The following is a 21,428-nucleotide window of genomic DNA, read 5'->3' on the forward strand; positions in this document are numbered from 1 at the left end:
GTTATTTTTTTGAGTTTCAGTTCCAATCAATGATTTCCTCAAATTCCTGTACAATAATAATCTTTCTGAAATTGGTTGCTGAAGATTTTCCCTCTGTTATTTTTTATCCTCCCACCCAGTAATTAATATTGACAGTAGTTGGATTGGTAGTGTACTTTATTGCAGTTTATGTAACAATGCTCTGCAGTTTATATTCTCATGTGTTTGACTTGAATATTTATGCTGACACTGATCTTTTAAGGCTGGGGACGGCATCGCATGACTCGTACAGTGAGGACATGTATAGTACATTACTACAAAGGTACTTACAGATGGACCAAGAGATGAGTCGAGTTGCTGCAGAGTGGTTAGAGTGTCAAAAGCGAATAGATGATTATGTGGATGAACAGGTGAAGTTTTTTTCCTACTCAAATCATTTTGCAATTTCAAGCTCAAAACTTAAATGCTTTGAAACGTTTTTTTAAAAAGTATGCACACATTTCAATGAGTCTTAAAATAACTTGTGGATAGAAGTCTCATGTACCAGTTTGTTTTCTGGAATGTTATTTGAAAAATGCCTAAGTTAATTATAGAACTATAGGTCTCATGATCTTTACAGTGGAGATCAACTAAGTTGTCTTATCCACTTTTTATGTAGTGTAATAACTATTTGTTATGACTTCATTTTTAACAAACCAATTCAAAGCATAAAACACTGCAGCAAGCAGCAAACACACAGGCCATTCGTCATCTGTTTCAGTTTGTCTACAGACTGCACATATCCTAATTCCAGCCGAGGTGGGTAGAATGTCCCTGGGAAGAAGGACAAGAGCACTGTTATAACGCTTCCTCAGAGCTAGCTATCGAGTAAAGGAGTTTTATATTAATGTAATTTCAAAAATTTAGATTTCCCAAATACTTTTCACATCTATTTTGCTTTTCTCAACAATGTCCAGTAGCGTCCCAGGATTTCTGAGAAAGTGAATTGATCCCATCATACTGTATCCCTCCCCTACTCTCTTCTTTCGCTTGCCATGCCCCCCCAAAAAAGTAAATCTTTTCCTGTAAAGAGTGCAATGCTAGCAGCACAACAAGTCATGTAAGGAGATGTTTGAAGGAATATCTCAATAGATAAAACAAAGAGGTAGAAAGTTCAAGGATGGTATTCCAAAGTTCAGAAGCTGTACAACTGAAGGGAAGACCACCCATGGTTAAGAGCTGTTCAAGACGAGTGCAGGCATCTCGTGACCTAATGTGGAGAAGACTTTAGATCTAATAGAATGAGGAATAAGTGATGGATATATTAGCTGAGTGAATTAAGTTTGAATTGGTTTATGACTGTGGCGCATTAATAGTCAGGTGAGTGCGTCTAACTGAAATATAGCTCATGTAAAAGTATGGACTAGAATTCTGTTTTAAAAACCAGTTACTTTTTGGAACATAAGTCTTGGGCAATTGCGCAGCTAGAGGAGATTACAAAGATCAGTAGTGAGACTATGAGAAGGTAAAATCTAGAAGTTGCTTGACCAGGAACCAATGTAGTGTCAAATTTTATCTTATTCTCTGCTGAAATGCCTTTCGATACTTTACGCCATTAGGCTGTAAGGTGCTAGGATTCCCATGTTGCTCTCATCCTTCTAGGTGGTAATGATTGTGGGTTTGGAAGGTACTGTTGAAGGAGCCTTGGTAAATGTTTGCAAAGGATCTTGTAGCTGCTGCACACTGCTACTACTCTGCATTGGTATTAGTGAAGAAAGTGAAAGTCAAGTTTGTGGATGTCACGAAGAGTTTGGAATGCAAGTGGTGAGAATGATACGCAGATTTAGACAGGCAAAGAAAATGGGCAAACATTTGGTAGGTGGGATATAATGCGGCGATGTGTGAGCTTATGTAATTTGGGAGGAAGAATCAAGGAGCTCGATATCATTTACATAGAAAAAGATTGCAGAAAACTCCAGCACAAAGGGGTTTGGGAGGACTTGTGCATAAATCACAGAGTTAATTTCTACAGGAAATAGAATCATAAAATCTCCACAGTACAGAAAGAGACCATTCGGCCCATCAAATTTACACTGACCTTCAAAGACCATCCCACACAGATCCAGACCCCCATTCTAGTCCCCGGACCCAGCATTTAGCATAGCTAATCGACCCAGCCTGTGCACCTTTGGAATGTGGGAGGAAACCAGAAACCCATGTGGGCATGCAGACAACTGCCCAAGGTTGGAATCGAATCTGGGTCCCTGGCGCTGTGAGGCAGAATGCTTACCACTGAGTCATCCTGCATCACTGTAGGGAAGGCAAATGGAATGCAGGCCTTTATTCTAACAAGTCGTTTGAAGACCACAGCTAAAACGTTGTGAACAGTTTTGATTCCCTTATCTAAGGAAGGATAAATTGGCATTGGAGGAAGTTCAGAGAAACTTAACAAAACTGTTGGTGGGTATGAAGGGACCATCTTAAGAAGAGAGGTTGAGTCGGTTGGGTCTGTATTCATTGAAATTTAGATGAATGAGATGTGCCCTTAATGAAATACACAAGATTCATGGGAGATTTGACAGGCTAATGTGGAAAAGTTTTACCCATTAGGACCAAAGGATATAATCTCAGAATTAGGTGTTACAAATGTAAGACAGATGAGAAATTTCTTCTCAAGGGTAGAATGTTTGTGGAATTCTTTACCTTATAGGTTTGCCAAGGCTGGATCATTAAATATATTCAAAGCAGAGGTGGAAAATCTTTTATTCAGTAAAGGTATCAGTAATTATGGGGAAAGGGCGGGAAGGTGAAGATAAGGATTATCAGATGAACTAGAACCTTATTGAATAGCAGAGCAGATTCACTGGGCTGAATAGCCTATTTCTGTACCACCATCTCATGGTCTTAAGGAATGTTTGTGGGCATGATGCCAAGCAAGCAGGCAACTTTGTCTCAGGTGATGTCAAGCTTCTTGAGTAGTCTTGAAGCTGCACTCATCAAGGCAAGTGGGAAGTATTCCATCGCACTCCTGAAATGTGTCTTGGAGAGAATTGATGGACTTTGGGGAATCAGGAGGTGAGTTAATCACTGCAGGATTCTTAGCTTCCAACTTACTCCTGTCATGACAAATTTTATTTGGCTAGTCCTCTTCTGTTTCTGGTCAGTGACCCAAAGGGTGGTGCTAATGGGGTATTCAGTGATGATAAGGCCGTTGAATGTTAGGAAACAATAGTGGGATGCTCAGATGTTGGCAACAGTTGTTGTTTGGCATTTGAATGGCACAAATGTGATTTATCACTTGTCAATGGATATTGTCCAGGTCTTGCTGCATTTGGAGGTGAATTCCTCAGTATCTGAGGAATCACAAACAGTACTGAACACTATGCAATCATCAGTGAACCACTTCTGAGTTCATGATGGAGGGAAGGTCATAGATAGAGATGATTGGGCCAAGGTCACTACCCTGAGGACTTCCTGCAGAGGTGACCTGAAGCTGAAGTGATTGACCCCAAACAATAACAACCATCTTCCTTTGTGTGCTAGGTATAACACCGACCAGAAGAAAGTGTTCCCCTAATTCTTATTGACTCTAGTTTTGCTGTGGTTATGTGCTCCAGTCCCTGAACTGGACTTTGCACCATGTTCTGGTGGCACGAGAACTTCTGCTGAGTTAAGAAATCACCTGGTGTTAAGACAACACTTCTTTAATTTGAAGAAAAAACATCAGTGAACAGAGTTGGACTCTAAAACTATTGGACCACATCTGAGTAGCTACTTTTCTCTCCTTGTTAGATGGCAATGAAGACAAAACAACGTATGCTGAAGGAAGACTGGGAGTTCTTCAAACAGCGTCGTTTATTGGAAGAGCAGGTAAACTGATAACTTCTACTAACGTGAATCATGTGATCTGAACATCTTGGCTTGTTCAGCACAAAGAGACATGATCTTAAACTTTAATATTTAGAGATGATGTCAGGAAATACTTCTCATTCAAGACTGGAAATCTGTAACTTTTCCCTTTTAAGGTTGCAAATTTCAGAATGGAAATTGATTGTTTGGCAGAGGTTATTAAGAGTTGCATAATCAAGAGGTTAACTTGAGTTAAAATAACAACCATGCCTGATCTCCCTGTATAATGGAACATGCACAAAGAACTGAATGGATAATTTATGTCCTTATGTTCCCTTGTATCACAAATCATTCTCAATTGATTATTTGATAAATCTTCAGATTTGAATGCAAAGCAGCAGAGTTTAGAATGCTCATTCAAATTGTTGTTTACAAGAGTTAATATGGCTAAGGGGGTTGTCGCATCATGTATAAATATTAAACTGACTCTTTGGCTTGTTTGCCTCACAGTCAGATGACTGGGAACTTGAGCTCCAAACCAGCACTGAAGTACCTAAAACTGAGTCTGCCACTTCAGTGCATCACTGAAAGGTTGCTACTTCACTAGAAGTGCTGTAATTTGGAAAAGGCGTTAATTACCAAGGTCCTATCTTTTTGTTGAAGTTGATGTAAAGTCAAGAAAATTGACAGCATAGGTCAAAGCCTTTCCATTAATCCTGGGCTAAGCAGCTGCTCCTTCAGTCAACTTGATAATTAGATCACCATCTGAGATAGCTCATTCATGGCCTGTGGTTGCTTGATAGTTGTCCTGTTAGCTTCATGGGAGGGAACACAGACAAATTAATTTGTTCAATGTTCTAAAAAGATGCATTACTTAATGAGTGGAAGGTTATTTGAGATGATAAATTGTGCTGGAAATATTCAAGTCATCCAGTGATTCAAATTTAATGAGATTAAAACAGCACCTTCCTGTCAGACTAATAATTGTTAACACACAAATTAGTGACTGAATGAAAATTGGAAAGATTGAGAGGTGGACAATAAGTGTACATTTTACATGACATCAGGATATATCCACACTCCAGTGAAGCTCAACGCAAGCTGGAAGAACAACACGACATTTTAGGCATCTTACAGCCTTCGAGTTTAAAAATTTTACAGCATGGAATTACACTCCCCGCCATCCCCAAAACAATTTTTATTCTCGCGTTTACTCTGAGCTTTTAAGCGGTGGTCTTCCATTTTTGCAACACACCTCTAGCTAAGTTAGCCACTTGCTGTTTTTGTGAGTCCATCTTTTATTCTGATTTTATTAAAAAATATGGATAGCCTTCTAAAATGCCATTTGTTTTAGGTTTTCTAGCAATCACTAAAGCCCACCGTGTTAACTACCTTTCCTGCCTAGTTGTTCATGTTTCAAAACAGCATGACCCTAATGTTTCAAGTGCACTAGGCTTTAAAGTACTTCTGTTGCATTTATTCCATTTTCTACCATCAAACTTTACTTCCTAAAACTAAAATTATATACTAAAACATGATAAACCCTGAATTGCGCATTTGCAATCTTTTGGAGACGATCGTTTTTTAAGTTTACTAAGTGTTGTGAACACAGCAGCCATTTTGTGCACAGCAGGTTTCCTTAACCTGCATTAATAGGACTATATATATAAGCTACTTCAGGATCTGCAGAGAGGGAAAATTTTCATGACCATAGTTTGGACTAGATTTGAGGTCAAGTTCTTAAAGTTGAAAGACCCTAATTGTTTACCCCTCTACTTTGTATTAAAATAGTGATAATGCATCTTGTGCCTGACATTTCCTATTCTTTATGGTCTTTTCATGTTCTGTGTTCTATTTGTTAAGAATCACCATTTTCTTCCAGCTTACAAACAGCAAGAAAGCACTAACTGGGGAGAATAATTTCACAGACACAATGAGGCATATGCTGTCATCACGACTGAGCATGCCTGATTGTCCCAACTGTAATTATAGGCGTAGGTAAGTGTCCAGAAAACATGTATGTGGAATGATTATGACTCAATATTTCCGTGTATTAAGTGTTTTTTTAAAAAAAATTGGAATTTTTTTTTGTTAGTAGGTATCTCCCTATACGTTGTATCCATATTGTTCCTAGAATAGTGATAGGGAGAAGGTTCGCCAGAAAGTTTCTCGTGCAGTTGTTTTATTCAACTGACAATTTCCCATATATCTGTATGTAATCCCTCATTCTGTGCCTTAGTTAACGTTTTCATCATCTTGCTAAATATCGGTCTGGTCTGTTTATTCAGTCAGGTATCCATGGGTATATTTTCAGACCTCCAGTATATAAGTTTTATCCCTCACGCTGCCAGTGCTCTCGCTCCCTGAAGGTTTTGGCTCCATGCTGGGTACAGTTCTTGTGAGTCTTGATGGTGAGTGCTGAAAGGTTTGTCAGCCCAGGGAACATAATAGCCTAGAAGAATCTGGTCCTGAATCTGATGTCCATACACCCTTCACCAAGTCACTGGATAGTGATCAGAATTGGGGACTGTAGTGAGTTCAGTGATAGTGCCCCCTAGTAGCTGAGGTTAGTTAATTCAGCAGAAATGAAGACTGTCATTGTAACCTAACATTGCCAGTTGGGAAATGCAGAGGACTGAAACAACTAAATTAAGTGGAGAGTAAAATCTGGTAAAACCAATCCTATTGGTTTTCTCAGAATTAACTTCAGTTCTTTATGGGGCTCATTATTTTAGGTAACTGAGTCCTTGTGGAAGCCCTTGGAGAAATAGTTGTTATTCTTCAGTGCTCGAGTCCTCTCCTCACCAGAACAAGCTTCTCATCTTCCCCAGTGAGTCATTTTTTTTCATGTATTTGGCACAGCTGCCGTCAATCCAGCAAGAAAGGAGCCTTTCATTCAGTGAATTGTGGCCAAGTACCTACTCATATACGAGATGTTAAGAGTGCACGTTTGACTTTCTGCTGCCCATCCAGTCCCCTGTGATACTGTATATTACACAAGGGACTGATTCAGATGCTTTAACTTTGCTTTGACCTTTCTGCAGGTGTACCTGTGACGATTGCAGTCTGTCTCATATACTCACGTGTGGCATCATGGACTCGCCCATTCCTGATGACCTTTCTATTAACACATTACCGTTACAAGTGGAATCTGCTCCAGATTACCTCTCAGAGATTCGCCCACCTAGCATGTCATCTGCAAGCTCGGGATCTGGCTCAAGTTCACCAATCACCATTCAGCAACACCCACGGCTCATTCTGGCTGATAGCAACTCAGCCCCCACCTTGTAAGTGTTCAAGTCTGAAGCATTTCTTCCGGTGTTTTTATGAAGTTGTTTTAGTTGACAGAATGATATATGGAGCAGAAGGAGGCTAAACTCTTAACATGAGTTCTCTAAAGTATTTTGTAATCCTACATTAAACATCTAAAGCTGAGTCAGGCAAACACTTTGTGGAAAGCTGCTTGTGTATTTTTGTGATGCTTGACTCACAGTGAATTCTCGTGTCTGGGTCCAAAAGGACTGTTTTTGGAGACCTGAAATTAACTCAGTTGCTTGGAAATACAGTGCCTGACTGAGTGAGGCACTGTTTTTGATACCATTCCCTCATCTGAACAGTTAAGACTGTTGCCCTACTCAGCTAGAAAGAATGTGTTTTTATGTACCATCATTTACAATGTCTGGGAATCCCTAATTGCTTCATAGGACAGAACACAAACAGACAATCAGTCCAATGGATCCATTCCACTGTTTAGGCTCCATTTGAGCTAATGAAGTATTGGCATTACTGCGATGTCAGAAATACTTCAGCCAGTTTGCAATACTGTCCTTATTACACATTTAGGTGAATTACATTGATTGAAAGTTAACTGTTGGTCAGGACATGGGGGACTGTATTTGTTAGTTTTTCACGAGTACCATGGGATTCTGTTAAACACTTCATAGTCTTAGGATATGGTATTGTGTGATTTAACTTTGTACACCCCAGTCCAACACAGGCTTCTCCACATCATGACTTTATCGCCTGATCACATCAGTTTTGTTGTTTTTCCTCAGTGGCAGTGATGATGAAGATGTCACCCCTTTATCGGCTAAATTTGCTGACATATACCCACTCAACAGCTATGATGATGCAGAAGTTGTAGCCAACATGAATGGTATTCATGGAGAACTCAATGGTGGGGGTGAAAATATGGCATTAAAGGATGAGGTAGGTAACATAAAGAAATAAAAGTTGGGAAATGAGATGCAGTGCATCCCTGTGCTTCATAAACTGTTCCAGGAGATTTTGAGTAACCTCCATTTTTCTGCCTATACTACAGTGCACAAGTTACCACAGATTTCATTTTTATGGAGCTGTTCTTTTCGTGTTTCTTTTTTGCAGTGCAAGTTATTGATTTTGTGTAGCTTCCTGTGCTCTAAATGATCAAAACAAGGGGTGTCTATAACTGCAAAAACCTTGTTCAGTGCTCACCAAGATTTTTTTGGATTCCAAATAGACTATGTCCAGTTTTTCTGTTCTTTCCAGGTTCCACCCAAGTCGTATTTTAAAATTTCAATGAAACCATTAGCACCAATGAAGAGATCAGATTTTTCTTGTGCTGATTTTTGTTTTGTGCTATTACTCTTCACTTGTTTCTTTTTACTCCTTTTAAGGATCAGGGAATGTAAATGTAAATTCCAATATATGATTCGATGAGTAAAACTAATTGGACACTACTCTTTCTCAACATCTGATGTGCCTCATCAAACCTTACGTTGGCTTTGAGATCTGGGACTGTTAAACATTCCATTCTAAACAGCATGTGACTTTTTCACATTGCCATTCTGGGTCTATATGGGGTTAGCTGATAGAATTCCTGCTATTTCATCTACATTCTTGGCAGTACTTGTGCAAAATTTTGACCTACTCTTGGGAAATAAGGCAGGGCAGGTGACTGAGTTGTCAGTGGGGGGGAACCACTTTGAGGCTAGTGACCATAATTCTATTAGTTTTAAAATAGATATGGAAAAGGATAGACTGGATCTAAAAGTTAAAGTTCTAAATTGGAGAATTTTGGTGGTATTAGGCAAGAACTTTCAAAACCTAATTGAGGGTGGAAAATGGGAAGCCTTCAAAACTGCGATAAGATCCAGAGACAGATGTTCCTGATAGGGTGAAGGGCAAGGCTCATAGGTGTGGGGAATGCTGGATGACGAGAGAAACTGAGGTTTCATTCGAGAAAAAGAATGTGTCCGGTATAGATAGCAGAAATTGAGTGATTCCCTAGAAAAGTATAAAGGCAATAGGAGTATACTTAGGAGGGAAATCAGGAGGGCAAATAGGCTAAGGAGGATCCACAGGGATTCTACAAATATATTAAGGGCAAAAAGGTAACTTGGGAAAGAATAGGGCCCCTCGAAGATCAACAAGGCCGCAAATGGGTGGAACTGCCGGCGGTAGATGAGATACTAAATAAGTATTTTGCATCAGTATTTACTGTGGAGAAGGATATGGAAGATAAAGAACATGGGGAAATAAATAGTGACATCATGAAAAGTGTCCATTTTACAGAGGAGGTGCTGCTGAATAATCTCAAAACGCATAAAGGTGAATAAATCCCTGGGTCCTGATCAGGTCTACCCTAGAACTCTAGGAAGCTAGGGAAGTGATTGTATCATCGATTGTCATAGGTGAGGTTTTGGAAGACTGGAGGTTGGCAAACATGGTGCCACCAGTTAAGAAAGCTGGTAAGGACAAGCCAGGGAACTATAGACAAGTGAGCCTGACATTGGTGGTGGGCAAGTTGTTGGAGGGGCTCCTGAGGGACAGGATGTACATGTATTTGGAAAGGCAAGGACTGATTAGGGATAGTCAACATGGCGTTGTGCGTGGGAAATAGTGTCTCACTAACTTGATTAAGTCTTTTGAAGAAGTTGTATAAGACTCTGGTGCGGCCGCATCTGGAATATTGTGTGCAGTTTTGGTCGCCATACTATAGGAAGGATGTGGAGGCACTGGAACGGGTGCAGAGGAAGTTTACCAGGATGTTGCCTGGTATGGTAGGAAGATCCTATGAGGAAAGGCTGAGGCACTTGGGGTTGTTTTCATTGGAGAAAAGAAGGTTTAGGGGTGATTTGTACACCTCTATCAAGATGATTAGGGGGTTAGATAGGGTTGACAGTGAGAACCTTTTTCCAAGTATGGAGTCAGCCATTACAAGGGGGCATAGCTTTAAATTAAGGGGGGGTAGATATAGGACTGATGTTAGGGGTAGGTTCTTCACTCAGCGAGTCGTAAGTTCATGGAATGCCCTGCCAGTAGCAGTAGTGGACTCTCCCTCTTTATGGGTATTTAAGCGGGCATTGGATAGGTATATGGAGGATAGTGGGTTAGTGTAGGTTAGGTGGGCTTTGATCGGCGCAACATCGAGGGCCGAAGGGCCTGTACTGCGCTGTATTCTTCTATGTTCTATGTTCTAAGTAACAAAGAGGATTGATGAGGGCAGAGTGATGGACATGAACTAGATGGACTTCAGTAAGGCATTCGACCAGGTTCCTCATGGTAGACTGGTTAGAAAACAGTGAATAGAGGGAGAACCAGCCACCTGGATACAGACCTGGCTCGAAGGTAGAAGACTGATCGTGTTAGTAGCAAATTACTTTTCAGACGAGGCCTGTGACCAGCAGTGTGCCACTAGGATCAGTGCAGAGTCCGGTGCTTTTCGTCATTTTGTATAAATGATTTGGATGAGAACATAGGAGGTATAGTTAGTAAGTTTGCAGATGACACAAAAACGGAGGTGTAGTGGAAAGCAAAGAAGATTACCTCCGAGTACAATAGGATTTTGATCAGCTGGGCCCCAGGAGTGGCTGATGGACTTTAGTGTAAATAAATGAGAGGTGATGCATTTTGGAAAGACAAATCAGAGCAGGACTTAGACACTTAATGGTAAGGTCCTGGGGACTGTTGCTGAACAAATAGACCTTGGAGTGCAGATTCATAGTTCCAGGCAGAGTCGCAGGTAGATAGGATAGTGAAGAAGGTTTGGTATGCTTTCCTTTATTGATCAGAGCATTGAGTATAGGAGTTGGGAGGTTACTTGTGGCTGCAGGATAGGCCACTATTGGAATGCTACATTCAATTCTGGTCTCCTGCTATAGGAAGGATGTTGTGAAACTTGAAATGGTTCAGAAAAGATTACAAGGATGTTGCCAGGGTTGAAGGATTTGAGCTATAGCGAGAGGCTGAATAGGTTAGGGCTGTTTTCCCTGGAGCATCGGAGGATGAGGGGTGACCTTATAGAGGTTTATAAAATCACGAGGGGCATGGATAGGGTGAATAGACAAGGTCTTTTCTCTGGATTGGGGAGTCCAAAGCTAGAGAGCATGCATTTAAAGTGAGTGTGGAAGGATTTAAAAGGGATCTAATGGCAACCTTTTCAAGCAGGGGTAGTGCATGTATGGCATGAGCTGGTATAATTGCAATATTTAGATTAGATTCCCTACAGTGTGGAAACAGGCCCTTCGGCCCAACAAGTCCACACCGACCCTCTGAAGAGTAACCCGCCCAGTCCCATTTCCCTCTGATTTAATGCACCTAACACTATGGGCAATTTAGCATTTGTTTTCATCTTTTTTGTTTACTACTTATTAGATTAGATTAGATTACTTACAGTGTGGAAACAGGCCCTTCAGCCCAACAAGTCCACACCGACCCACCGAAACGTAACCCACCCATTCCCGTACATTTATCCCTTTACCTAACACTACAGGCAATTTAGCATGGCCAATTTAAAAGGCACCTGGATGGATATGTGAATAGGAAGGGTTTAGAGGCAATTGGGACTAGATTAATTTAAGATACCTAATCGGCATGGATGAGTTAGACTGAAGGTTCTGTTTCCATGCTGTTTATCTGACTTCATGCTTGAGACTAATTATGTTCCTGTTTGTCTCATTAATGTTTGTGGGAATTTGCTGTATCGATTAGCCTCCATATTTTCACGTAATTAAAAGTTCTGAAGTTGTGGAATACTTGGGATGTCCCAAAGAACATGTCCCAAAGAACACGCTTTATGGAAGCCAGTTAATTAATTCATTTCTTAATGCCTTTTTATTATTTTTAAATTTACACACTAGTCTCCACAGGTAAGCAGCACTAGTAGTAGCTCTTCAGAGGTTGATGATGAAGATGGTGATGATGGAGAAAGCAGCAGTGAGCCTCCTGCGTCTCATCCAGAGGAGATGGCTGGGAAGAGAACTGCTAGAAAGGAGGAAGTAAGGAGGGACAGTCCACCACCATCTTATCCAAGTCAGCAGGTACTCAGTGCATTAACGACCTAAGGAGGGGTGCAGGGGCAAGAAAGACCAGTGTTTGAAAAATGAAATAACTGAAAACAAATTCTGGAAATAAAACTGGAGGTAACGTCTAAATGATAAAGTGTCGACTCTTCTTTGATCATTCCCAAAGAAAAGGAAGACAGATGAAATTTATATTTTGAAAATCTGTACCACAGAAAGCTATAGATATGAACTTAGTAAATGTACAATATCTTATACACTCTAGTCTCCACAGGTAAGCAGCACTAGTAGTAGCTCTTCAGAGGTTAATGATGAAGATGGTGATGATGGAGAAAGCAGCAGTGAACCTCCTGCATCTCGTTCTTTAGCCCATCAGCCAAGGCAATCTCTTTTACAACCAACCACATTATTATATGTTAATGTCTTTGGAGAGAGGATAAGTTTGAGGCTTTTTTAAAATGGAATTGTAGCCTTTTTAAAAAATGGGACATTGTGTACCAGTGGTGATACAAAATATGCTTAAGTCATTGGTTAAGCTGCTATTAGATTTCTGTTTTTGAATTTGTGCAACACTCAAGACCGTGGGAAAACATGCAAAAAAGATTTACTACAATGATAAAAGGTATGAAGATCTTTGTATTAGACAGTACTTGAAAAATTTTAGTTGTTTAGCAGCTAATATTAAATCAGTGAAAGAGAGAGAGCATGCAGAAAAACTCAGCATGTCTGACAACATTTACAGACAGCAGTAGAGCTAATGTATTGTCGACCCCTCAGTAATGGTGTCAGTTCATACAAGATGCACATTTTTTTTAAAGTATTTCGTGTCTGATAAAGCTGCTTAAGGTGTTTTCTTTTCTTTCAAAGGCTGACCAGGTTCAAAATGTTTGTGAATGCCATGTCTGTAAGCAAGAAGGCTCAGGGTTGAACACATCTGCACTTGCAGCTGGACGTCTCCCTAGCAGCCACCAGTTTTTACCCACAGAAAAGCCTTCCCATCCTGCTCTTCACCTCTACCCCCATATCCATGGGCATTTACCACTACACACCATCCCTCATCTGCCTCGGCCTCTCCTCCATCCGACTCTGTATGCAGCAACTCCACCATTCACACACAACAAGGTAAGACATTCTCCTGGTGTGGAAAGGAGAGGGTTTTCCTCCCATGTTTACTTGACTTGTACCCAAGCACCTTTCTGAATGATATTATCTTGAAAATTGTTTAATTTTTATGTGCACCAGCAGTACAGATTTGACGTGTATTGTATTTAGGATTTCTCTGTTGATTTTAGCTACAAACCTAACAACTTGTTTCCTTGAAAGTGGATGTATGGAACAAGCTGCCAGAGGAAGTGGTGGAGGCTGGTACAAATTACAGCATTTAAGACATTTGGGCAAGTACATGAATAGGAAGAAATTAGAAGGATATGGGCTAAATGCTGGCAAATGGGACTAGGTCAGATTGGGATGTCTTGTCAGTATGGATAAGTTGGATTAAAGGGTCTGTTTCTCTGCTGTATAATTTTTGTAACTGATTTTGTTCTTTGTTTTGGCAAACAGCTGAAACTCCCCATTGATACGTGGCTGAAGACTGCACATCTATCTTTTCTGTTCCTAGTATCTTTGTCATTCTGTCTCTCGCTTTAAGGAAAATCATTTGAAACACATTAACTTAGTGGGCTGAGAGGGCAGTTATCCAAATGATACACATGTATCTGTGTAACGTATGAATTCCCATTGGAATCCGAAGGAATTGTGATGAAAGTTAGATTATGGGGAGTGATCATTAGACCATAAGACATAGGAGTGGAAATAAGCCCATCGAGTCCACTCCGCCATTCAATCATGGCTGATGGGCATTTCAACTCCACCTGTTTGTACATCCTGGAATTTAGAAGGCTGAAGATCCCTTTGATGTTTTAGGATTCTGAAATGAATTCCAAATGAGGATCCAAGTTTTTCCTATTGATCGGGGATGCCTAGATTAAGGGGGAAACAACCTTAAAGCCACGTCTTTCAGGAGAAGTTAGGAAACACTCTTTCCCCCAAAGTTTGAGAAGTGTGGAACCCTCTCCCACAAAAACATGTAGACCAAACTCAATTTATTTGAAATCTATTATCAGCCAACTTTTGTGCACCAAATTTAGAAAAGCATGTAGAACTCTGGTGCGTGGATAGAGTTAATATATAGATCAAACATGATCTCTGTGAATGGCAGAATAAGCCGAGATTGAATGGTCTCCAGTGTTGGAGCACTATTGAAAAGAATGGATATTCCTTTGGGATAAATAGGAATAGCAAGCAGATATAGTTTAGTCAGCAAGGGTAAAGAAATAGTAAAATTTGATAAACTGAGATTGGTACCCCAGTGCAATCTTGCACAAGTGATGCATTGAGAGAGAGATCTCTGAGACAGATTTTTTGCAAGATCTCAGGCCAGGTGTTATACCTGTCGTACCATTTAAAGAGCAATCTGTTCCTTGCATGTTCTGGTCAATGATCTTCTGACAACATGTAACTTAGATTAACTGTTGGATAGTTCATTGTTGTCTTGATGTGCATAAAGTGACTTTTTCACTTCCTTACGTAATTGACTGCACTTCAAAGAAAAATAATGCATTTGCTGGGGTACTATGCATTTCACAAAGAACGACTTGCATTTATATGACGCTTCATATGACCACCTTAGTCCCAAAGCAGTTTATAGCCAACTAAATGCGTTTGAAGTGTAATCACTGCTGCACTGTAGGAAGCACAGCAGCTGGCTTGCTCATAGCAACCTCACACAAACAGCAAAGTAATACTGACCAGATCTCTCCTTTTGTAATTTGATTGAAGGACAAAGTGTGAGCAGCACACCTGAGAACTTCTGCTCTTCAGAATAGTGCCATGGAAGCTAGCTCCCAAGCAAATAATATGATCTCAAATCTCACCTGAAGATCATAACTGTAACTTTATAGGACTTGCACAGAACTGCACTGGGATGCCGATCGTGATTTTTGTGCTGAAGTCATGAGGTAGAACTTTGTTAAAGGCAGTAGTATATTGGTGATGTCACTAGATTGCTAATCCAGGATGCCAATCATTCTTTGGGGGGACTGGACTCAAATTACACCACAGCAGGTGGTCAGATGACTATGTTATCATTGCCAATTGTTGTGAAAATCCATCTGATTCACCATTGTCTTTTTGGGAAGGGAGATCCACCATCCTTAACTGGTCTTGCCCAGCCGACATGTTTCTCTAGATCCAGAGCACTGTGGTTGATTCTTAACTTACCTCTGAAATGGTCTAACAAGCTATTCAGTTGTAATATAACTACTAAAAAGTGTCAGAAAATGTATGATACAGGAACAGCACCTAAACACTGGAAACAACAGCAGCACACTCGGCTCTGTCAACCTTGTGAAGTTTTTCTTTGTAACAGCTGAGGTTTAAAGCCAAAATTGGGAGAGCTATCTGACAAACTACTCAAATGATAACAAAGCATGGTCATGCTCTCAGAAGTGTACCTTAGTGTCTCCGGTGCCATTAGTGGGTATGACCTGTCCCACCAGCAGGACAGACCCAATAGAGGTAGCAGTGCAATGATGGGAGGGGGTTCCTTTGGGAATCCTCAGCATTACTCCAGACCCTATGAAGTGTTATGGCGTTCAATTAAACATTGACAGGTAAACTTTCTGCTGATTGCCATGTACACCTTCCAGTCAGCTGATGAATTAGTGCTTTTGCTTGTTGAACGCCACTTGGAAGCTATTTGGGATGGGAAGGGCATAGAATATGTTCTGGGTCGTGGCATCAGTGTCCATCATCACATGTGGCCAAACCCCTCTCCTTGCTGAGCTGGTCAAATCCAAAAAGACATGGCTGCTGCTAGACTGAGGGTGGTGAGGGAACCAACAAGAGGGAAAAATATACTTGACTTCATCCTCACTAATCAGCCTGCTAGTCTGTCTGTATCATTAATAGTAGGAGTCTTACTGAAGATGGTCCCACATGATGATAGAGGGTATCACCCCACAAAATAAGATTTTGAACAGATATTGCAATTCAAGACTGGACATAGGTACTGTAGGGCATCAGCAACAGTAGAATTGTACTCAAACACAATCTGCTACCAATAGCCTAGCATATCCCCCACTCTGCCATTATCATCAAGCCAGGTGATCAGTCCCGATTCAAAGAAGAGTGATGGAAGGCATATCAGAAACAGCACGAAGCATAGCTAAAAGTGAGGTGCCAACCTGGTGAAGTTACAAAGCAGGACTACTTGCATGCCAAACAGCATAAGTAGCAAGTGGTAGACAAGCTAAGCGATTCCATAATCAACTGATCAGATCAAAGCTCTGCAGTTCTACCGCATCCAGTTATGAATGGTGTGAATAATTAAACAACTCACTGGAAGAGATAGCGGCTGCACAAGTGTCCCCATCCTCAATGATAGGGGAGCATATTCATCAGTACAAAAGATCAGACTGACTCATTTGTTACAGTCTTCAGCCAGATGTCCCAAGATCCATCTCAACCTTCTCAGAGATCTCTATAATTATAGATGCCAGTCTTCAGCCAAATTGATTCTGTATGATATTAAGAAACTGAAGAAGGCATTTCTTCAAGGGGTAGGGGCTCTGATAAATCCTGACTAAAACTCTTGCTCCAGAACTTGCTGTGCCCCTAGCTAAGCGTTATATAGGTACAACGCTGGCATCTACCTGGCAATGGGGAAAATTGACCTGGTAGTCCTGTACACATAAAGCAGCACAAATCCAACTTAGCTGACCACAGCCCCATTAGTCTACTCTCGATCATCATCAGAGTGATGGAAGTGGTCAAGAATATTGCTATCAAGCAGCACTTGCTTGGCAGTAACCTGCTCATTAATTTTCATTTCTGAATTCTACCAGTGTCACTCAGCCCCGACTTTATTGCAGCCTTAGTCGTGAGGTGAGGTGACTGCCTTTGACATATGGTCATCATTTCACCGAGTAGGGCAACAAGGAGGTGAAGCAAAATTAACTTGAGTGCGAATATTCGAAACTGGTTGGAATCATACCTAGTACAAATGAAAATAGTTGTATGTCAGTCATTTCAGCTCCAGGACATCTCTGCGGAATTCCTCAAGGTAATGTCCTTGGTCCAACTGTCTTCAGCTGTTACATCAATGACTTTCCCTTCATCGTAAGATCAGAAGTGAAATACTAACTGATGTTTACAGTGCTGAGCACTGTTTTGTGACTCCTCTGAAACCGAAACAGTCAATGGCCAAATGCTGCAAGGTCTGGACAATATTCAGGTTTGGGCAGAAAAGTGGCAGGTAATATTGTCTGGTATTTGTATAGCACCAATGATCATCAACAAGAGAGAATATTTTAATAATAACCCCTTCACTTGACATATAGTAGCAATCGACCAGACATGAGCTGGGCAAGCTATGGAAATACTACAGCCACAAGAACGGGTCAGAGTGAGTTTTGAGAAAATTGAGGTTCAGATTGAGATTCTGGATGTACGTTTGCTCACTGAGCTGGAAGGTTTGTTTTCAGACGTTTGATGATCCAACCAGAGCTCTATCAACAAACACATTGACTTGGATTCCATTTACCACTCCCTGAGGAAAAAAACAGGAAATGATTTCATGAGAGGAAATGACATCAGCAACCCAAGTAGAAGCAAACATATAAATTAGAAAGCGGGCTACACCACTAGTGCTTCATTCAGAGGCTGACTGAAGATGTTACCTAGTATGGTGACAAAATGTCTGAAAATAAACCTTCTAGTTCAGTGAGCAAACCTACATCCAGAGCAAGTCAGAGTTTAGGAATCCTACAGTGAATAGCCTCAACCACTGACATGCTAAAGCATGTCCTCCATCTATAGGACAAGTCAGGATTATGCCTGATGAGTGCAGCTCCAACAGCACTCAGGAAGTTTGATGCCATCCAGCATAAAACAGACCACTTAGGTGGCACCACATCCACAAATATTCATGACCTACAAGTGCTCAATAACAGGGGTGTGTACCATCTTCAAGATGCACTGCAGAAATTCACCAATGCTGATTAGTCTGTACCTACTAAACCTATAGCCACGATCATCTAGAAGGACAAGGGCAGCAGGTACATGGGAGTACCACCTGCAAGTTACTATCCAAGACAGTCACAATCCAGACTTGAAATACATCACTGTTGTATGATGTCAGATATTTGGGAATTCCCTCCCTAACAGTATTGTGGATGTACCTACACCAAATATACTACAGCAGTTCAAGAAGGCGCCAGCAACACCTTGAGGGCATGGGAGGGTGGGCATTCATTGTTGAGTCAAGTGGCGAAATCCACACCCACTGAATTTTTAAAACCTCAGAACCTTGTACGTTGAAGCAAGAATGCTGCTAACCTTTGACAGCTGAAACTTGACATTTTTTCTGTCTGTAGTGTTGTGTTTCTCTCTTTAGTAATTATATTACAAAACATATTTGTTCAGAACCATTATCAATAATGAGTCTTTGCTCTATATAATGTAGAGTATTGGGTCTCAACACAGTGCCATGGTGTAATTAATTATAACTGTCTAATTTTGCTTTCCTTTGCAGGCTCTTCCATCAGCCCCACCTCCCAATCATACGAGCAAACATCAGGTGTTCAATGCTTCCCTGCAGGACCACATCTATCCAAGTTGTTTTGGTAGTACAGACTGGAACAACCCACTGCTTACATCCCATAAATTGGCAAGTCTGTGGGGATCAGAGTTAATCAATGGGGATAAGCCGTGGAATCCTGCTGCTTTTCTACCAGAAACATTATCTGGTAAGGAGCTGCACTTCATATTTCAATTAACTTAAAGGAAAAGAAACCCTTTAATTTGGTCACTCTTTGACACTCTCCTATAAATTGCTACTGCTTGACTTTTCAGAAGGCAGCATTAATTTAATACTATAGTTTTGATTCTAAAACAGTAACTTTGAAATTTCTAAATGCTATTCTGGTATCTTTGAACAAAAAATCTAATTGATTGCATCCCTTTCCTTTTTCAAAACTTACAGACAGCTGGGAACGGGCAATGTGTCAGATAATCCTTTATACTCTTTATTGTGTGTTTAAGTCCAGTCCAGGATGAAGGAATGAAATTCCTTGAGCCATAAGGGTCATGTGCATGTTAAGTTTAGGAAGCTTATATCCAACTGTCATATTCTCCGGCAGCACATCTACCAATGAGTCAGTGCTGTCCTTTCATATAAAGACCGGTTACTTCCATAAAGTTTTAATTTTTTATTGACATTTTTATGAATTCTCATGTGTAAGATGAAACGTTTGGACAAAATGTCTGTGTTCAGAAATGCACGCTAATCACCAAATTCTCCCCTACATAATTATGATTGTAGCTAACCTCATTGAGTTTGTACTTTGCAGAATCCTGCTCCCAGTGTGAAATTAGTCTATTTCCCTCCTACTTAAGTGCACTGCCAATAGCATTAGACCTGTGAAAAGAGGGTTCAATTCAACTGTGGTGATTCTAGTCATGAGATAGGCTTGTCACCTCTTTGCAGAAGAGTGAATTGGCAACATACCAGCTGTGTGGCTGGAGGGCAGCTCTGGTATTTTCTCACCTCTTCTGAAAGTCAATTAGCAAGCTGCATGTGAACATTGTCACCTTGAATACTTGTCTCAGCAAATTTGGTTCACCCATTTAGTATCGTTGTACGCCTAAACACCCAAGGAGCTGGTCAAAATATTCTCAAAAGACTGATATGTCCATACATAAATGTTCTGACAAAATCAGTGGTTCGAAGTCTTGCCTGCACCTTTATCAGTCTGCTAGATGACGCTTTACTGACTGGAGGACAGATGAATTTAATACCTTTCTTAAAAAAAACTCGAATAATATTAACATGATCCAAGTATGGTCTGAAATTATGGTCCCTGTGAAGGTATTACAGGTCCAAGGTAATTTAGTAAAGGCAGAAGATTAGTTTGCAGTAATTACCATCTACATTTCTCATTTACTACAGGTGATATGTTGGGGTCACCACTCCCAGAGATTAGGCCCGAAGCACTTCCCCCCACAACGAGCGCCGAAACAGCTGTCACGGACACCAAGGAGAAAAAGCCCACATCTAGGAAAAAATGTCTCTACAACACCCCTCCTTCTGTGGAAACAAATAAAGTCATCATGGCAACATCCTCAGCCACCTCCTCTGTCTCATCAACAGCCACAACTGTACAATCTAGCTCCAATCAATTTAAGGTTTCATCCAAAAGACCAACGTCGCTAGGTAAAGCCAACCTATTCAATGTGGTTTCACTTCAGGTGAAGCCAAATTATTTGACACATCAAATTTACACAGGTGTCCTTTCTAAATGCTCTTTTATCCAATGTATCTTCCAGTGTGTTTAGATTTAATCAGTCAGTGTTGTACAGAAGAATGCCTTTAGCTGATCATATCTACAGAGGTTTCATTTTTTGTCATTGATATTGATATTATTGCAACGAGCATAATTTGTTGTCTTGTTGGTTTTCCTTCTTTTGGTCATTGGTCTAATTTCTTGACAGGTTTGCTACTTGCTAGATTCTATTTCCAGAAGTGTTGGGCAGGTCCCCCTAATATTTCCAGAATTATGATTTTTAAAAATATTTCTGACAGCTGAAGCTTCTGCAGCGAAGTCCAGTGCTATCCTCCTGTAAATGTAGTGTTCTCTTGCCATCCCAAAGTTCAACTGTTTAGATTAGTTAACTTGGTTAATAAATTTATCCACTCTTTTGGGAAGAGGGCTACAATGATCTCACCTTATTGATGTTAGATATTTGTGCATTTTATAGCTGTGGCTCTTGCTGAGGGATTGTGTTCAAGCCTCACTCCAAAGATTTGAACATAATCTAATTTCTTGACTTGGGAGGAGATGGCCTGGTGGTACTATCATGAAACTAGTAATCCAGAGACCTGGGTGATGTTCTGGGGGACCCAGCTTTGAATCCTGCCATGGCAGATGATGGAATTTAAAGTTAAAAAAATTGCAGTTAAAAATCTAATGATGACCATGAAATCGTTGTCGCTTGTTGGAAAAATCCATCTTGTTCTCTTACATCCTTCAGGGAAGGAATCCATTGTCCTTACTTGATATGTCCCTTGTGACCGCAGACCCACAGGAATTTTGGTGACTCTGGGCAATTAGGGATGGACGGTAAATGCTGACCAAGGAATTGACGCCCGCACTCTGAACAATTTTTTTTAAACTCGGACTGCACCAAAGCAGATTTGCTTGAAACCAAGGATCTGCATGCGCACTCAGCAGTATGTAAAAAGTGCCAGGAAGTCAGTCACTTTTTCCCAGATTTCTAACC

At 40.6% G+C, this 21,428-nt stretch overlaps 1 protein-coding gene across 2 annotated transcripts in view; it reads left to right on the forward strand.

Annotated features, from left to right (window-relative positions):
- The window catches only part of fam193a (family with sequence similarity 193 member A), a 230,067-nt gene that overhangs the window by 166,612 nt on the left and 42,027 nt on the right, over positions 1–21,428 (forward strand). For both annotated transcript variants that reach the window (XM_072593910.1, XM_072593918.1), the window contains exons 8-16: positions 242–389; positions 3,751–3,828; positions 5,690–5,805; positions 6,852–7,094; positions 7,863–8,016; positions 11,928–12,107; positions 12,957–13,211; positions 18,682–18,895; positions 20,098–20,361. In XM_072593910.1, the coding sequence (XP_072450011.1) occupies positions 242–389; positions 3,751–3,828; positions 5,690–5,805; positions 6,852–7,094; positions 7,863–8,016; positions 11,928–12,107; positions 12,957–13,211; positions 18,682–18,895; positions 20,098–20,361 (1,652 nt within the window). The remainder of the gene's footprint in view (positions 1–241; positions 390–3,750; positions 3,829–5,689; positions 5,806–6,851; positions 7,095–7,862; positions 8,017–11,927; positions 12,108–12,956; positions 13,212–18,681; positions 18,896–20,097; positions 20,362–21,428) is intronic.

Source organism: Chiloscyllium punctatum, chromosome 2 (assembly GCF_047496795.1).
Source record: "Chiloscyllium punctatum isolate Juve2018m chromosome 2, sChiPun1.3, whole genome shotgun sequence".
In the NCBI taxonomy this organism is placed as follows: domain Eukaryota; kingdom Metazoa; phylum Chordata; class Chondrichthyes; order Orectolobiformes; family Hemiscylliidae; genus Chiloscyllium; species Chiloscyllium punctatum.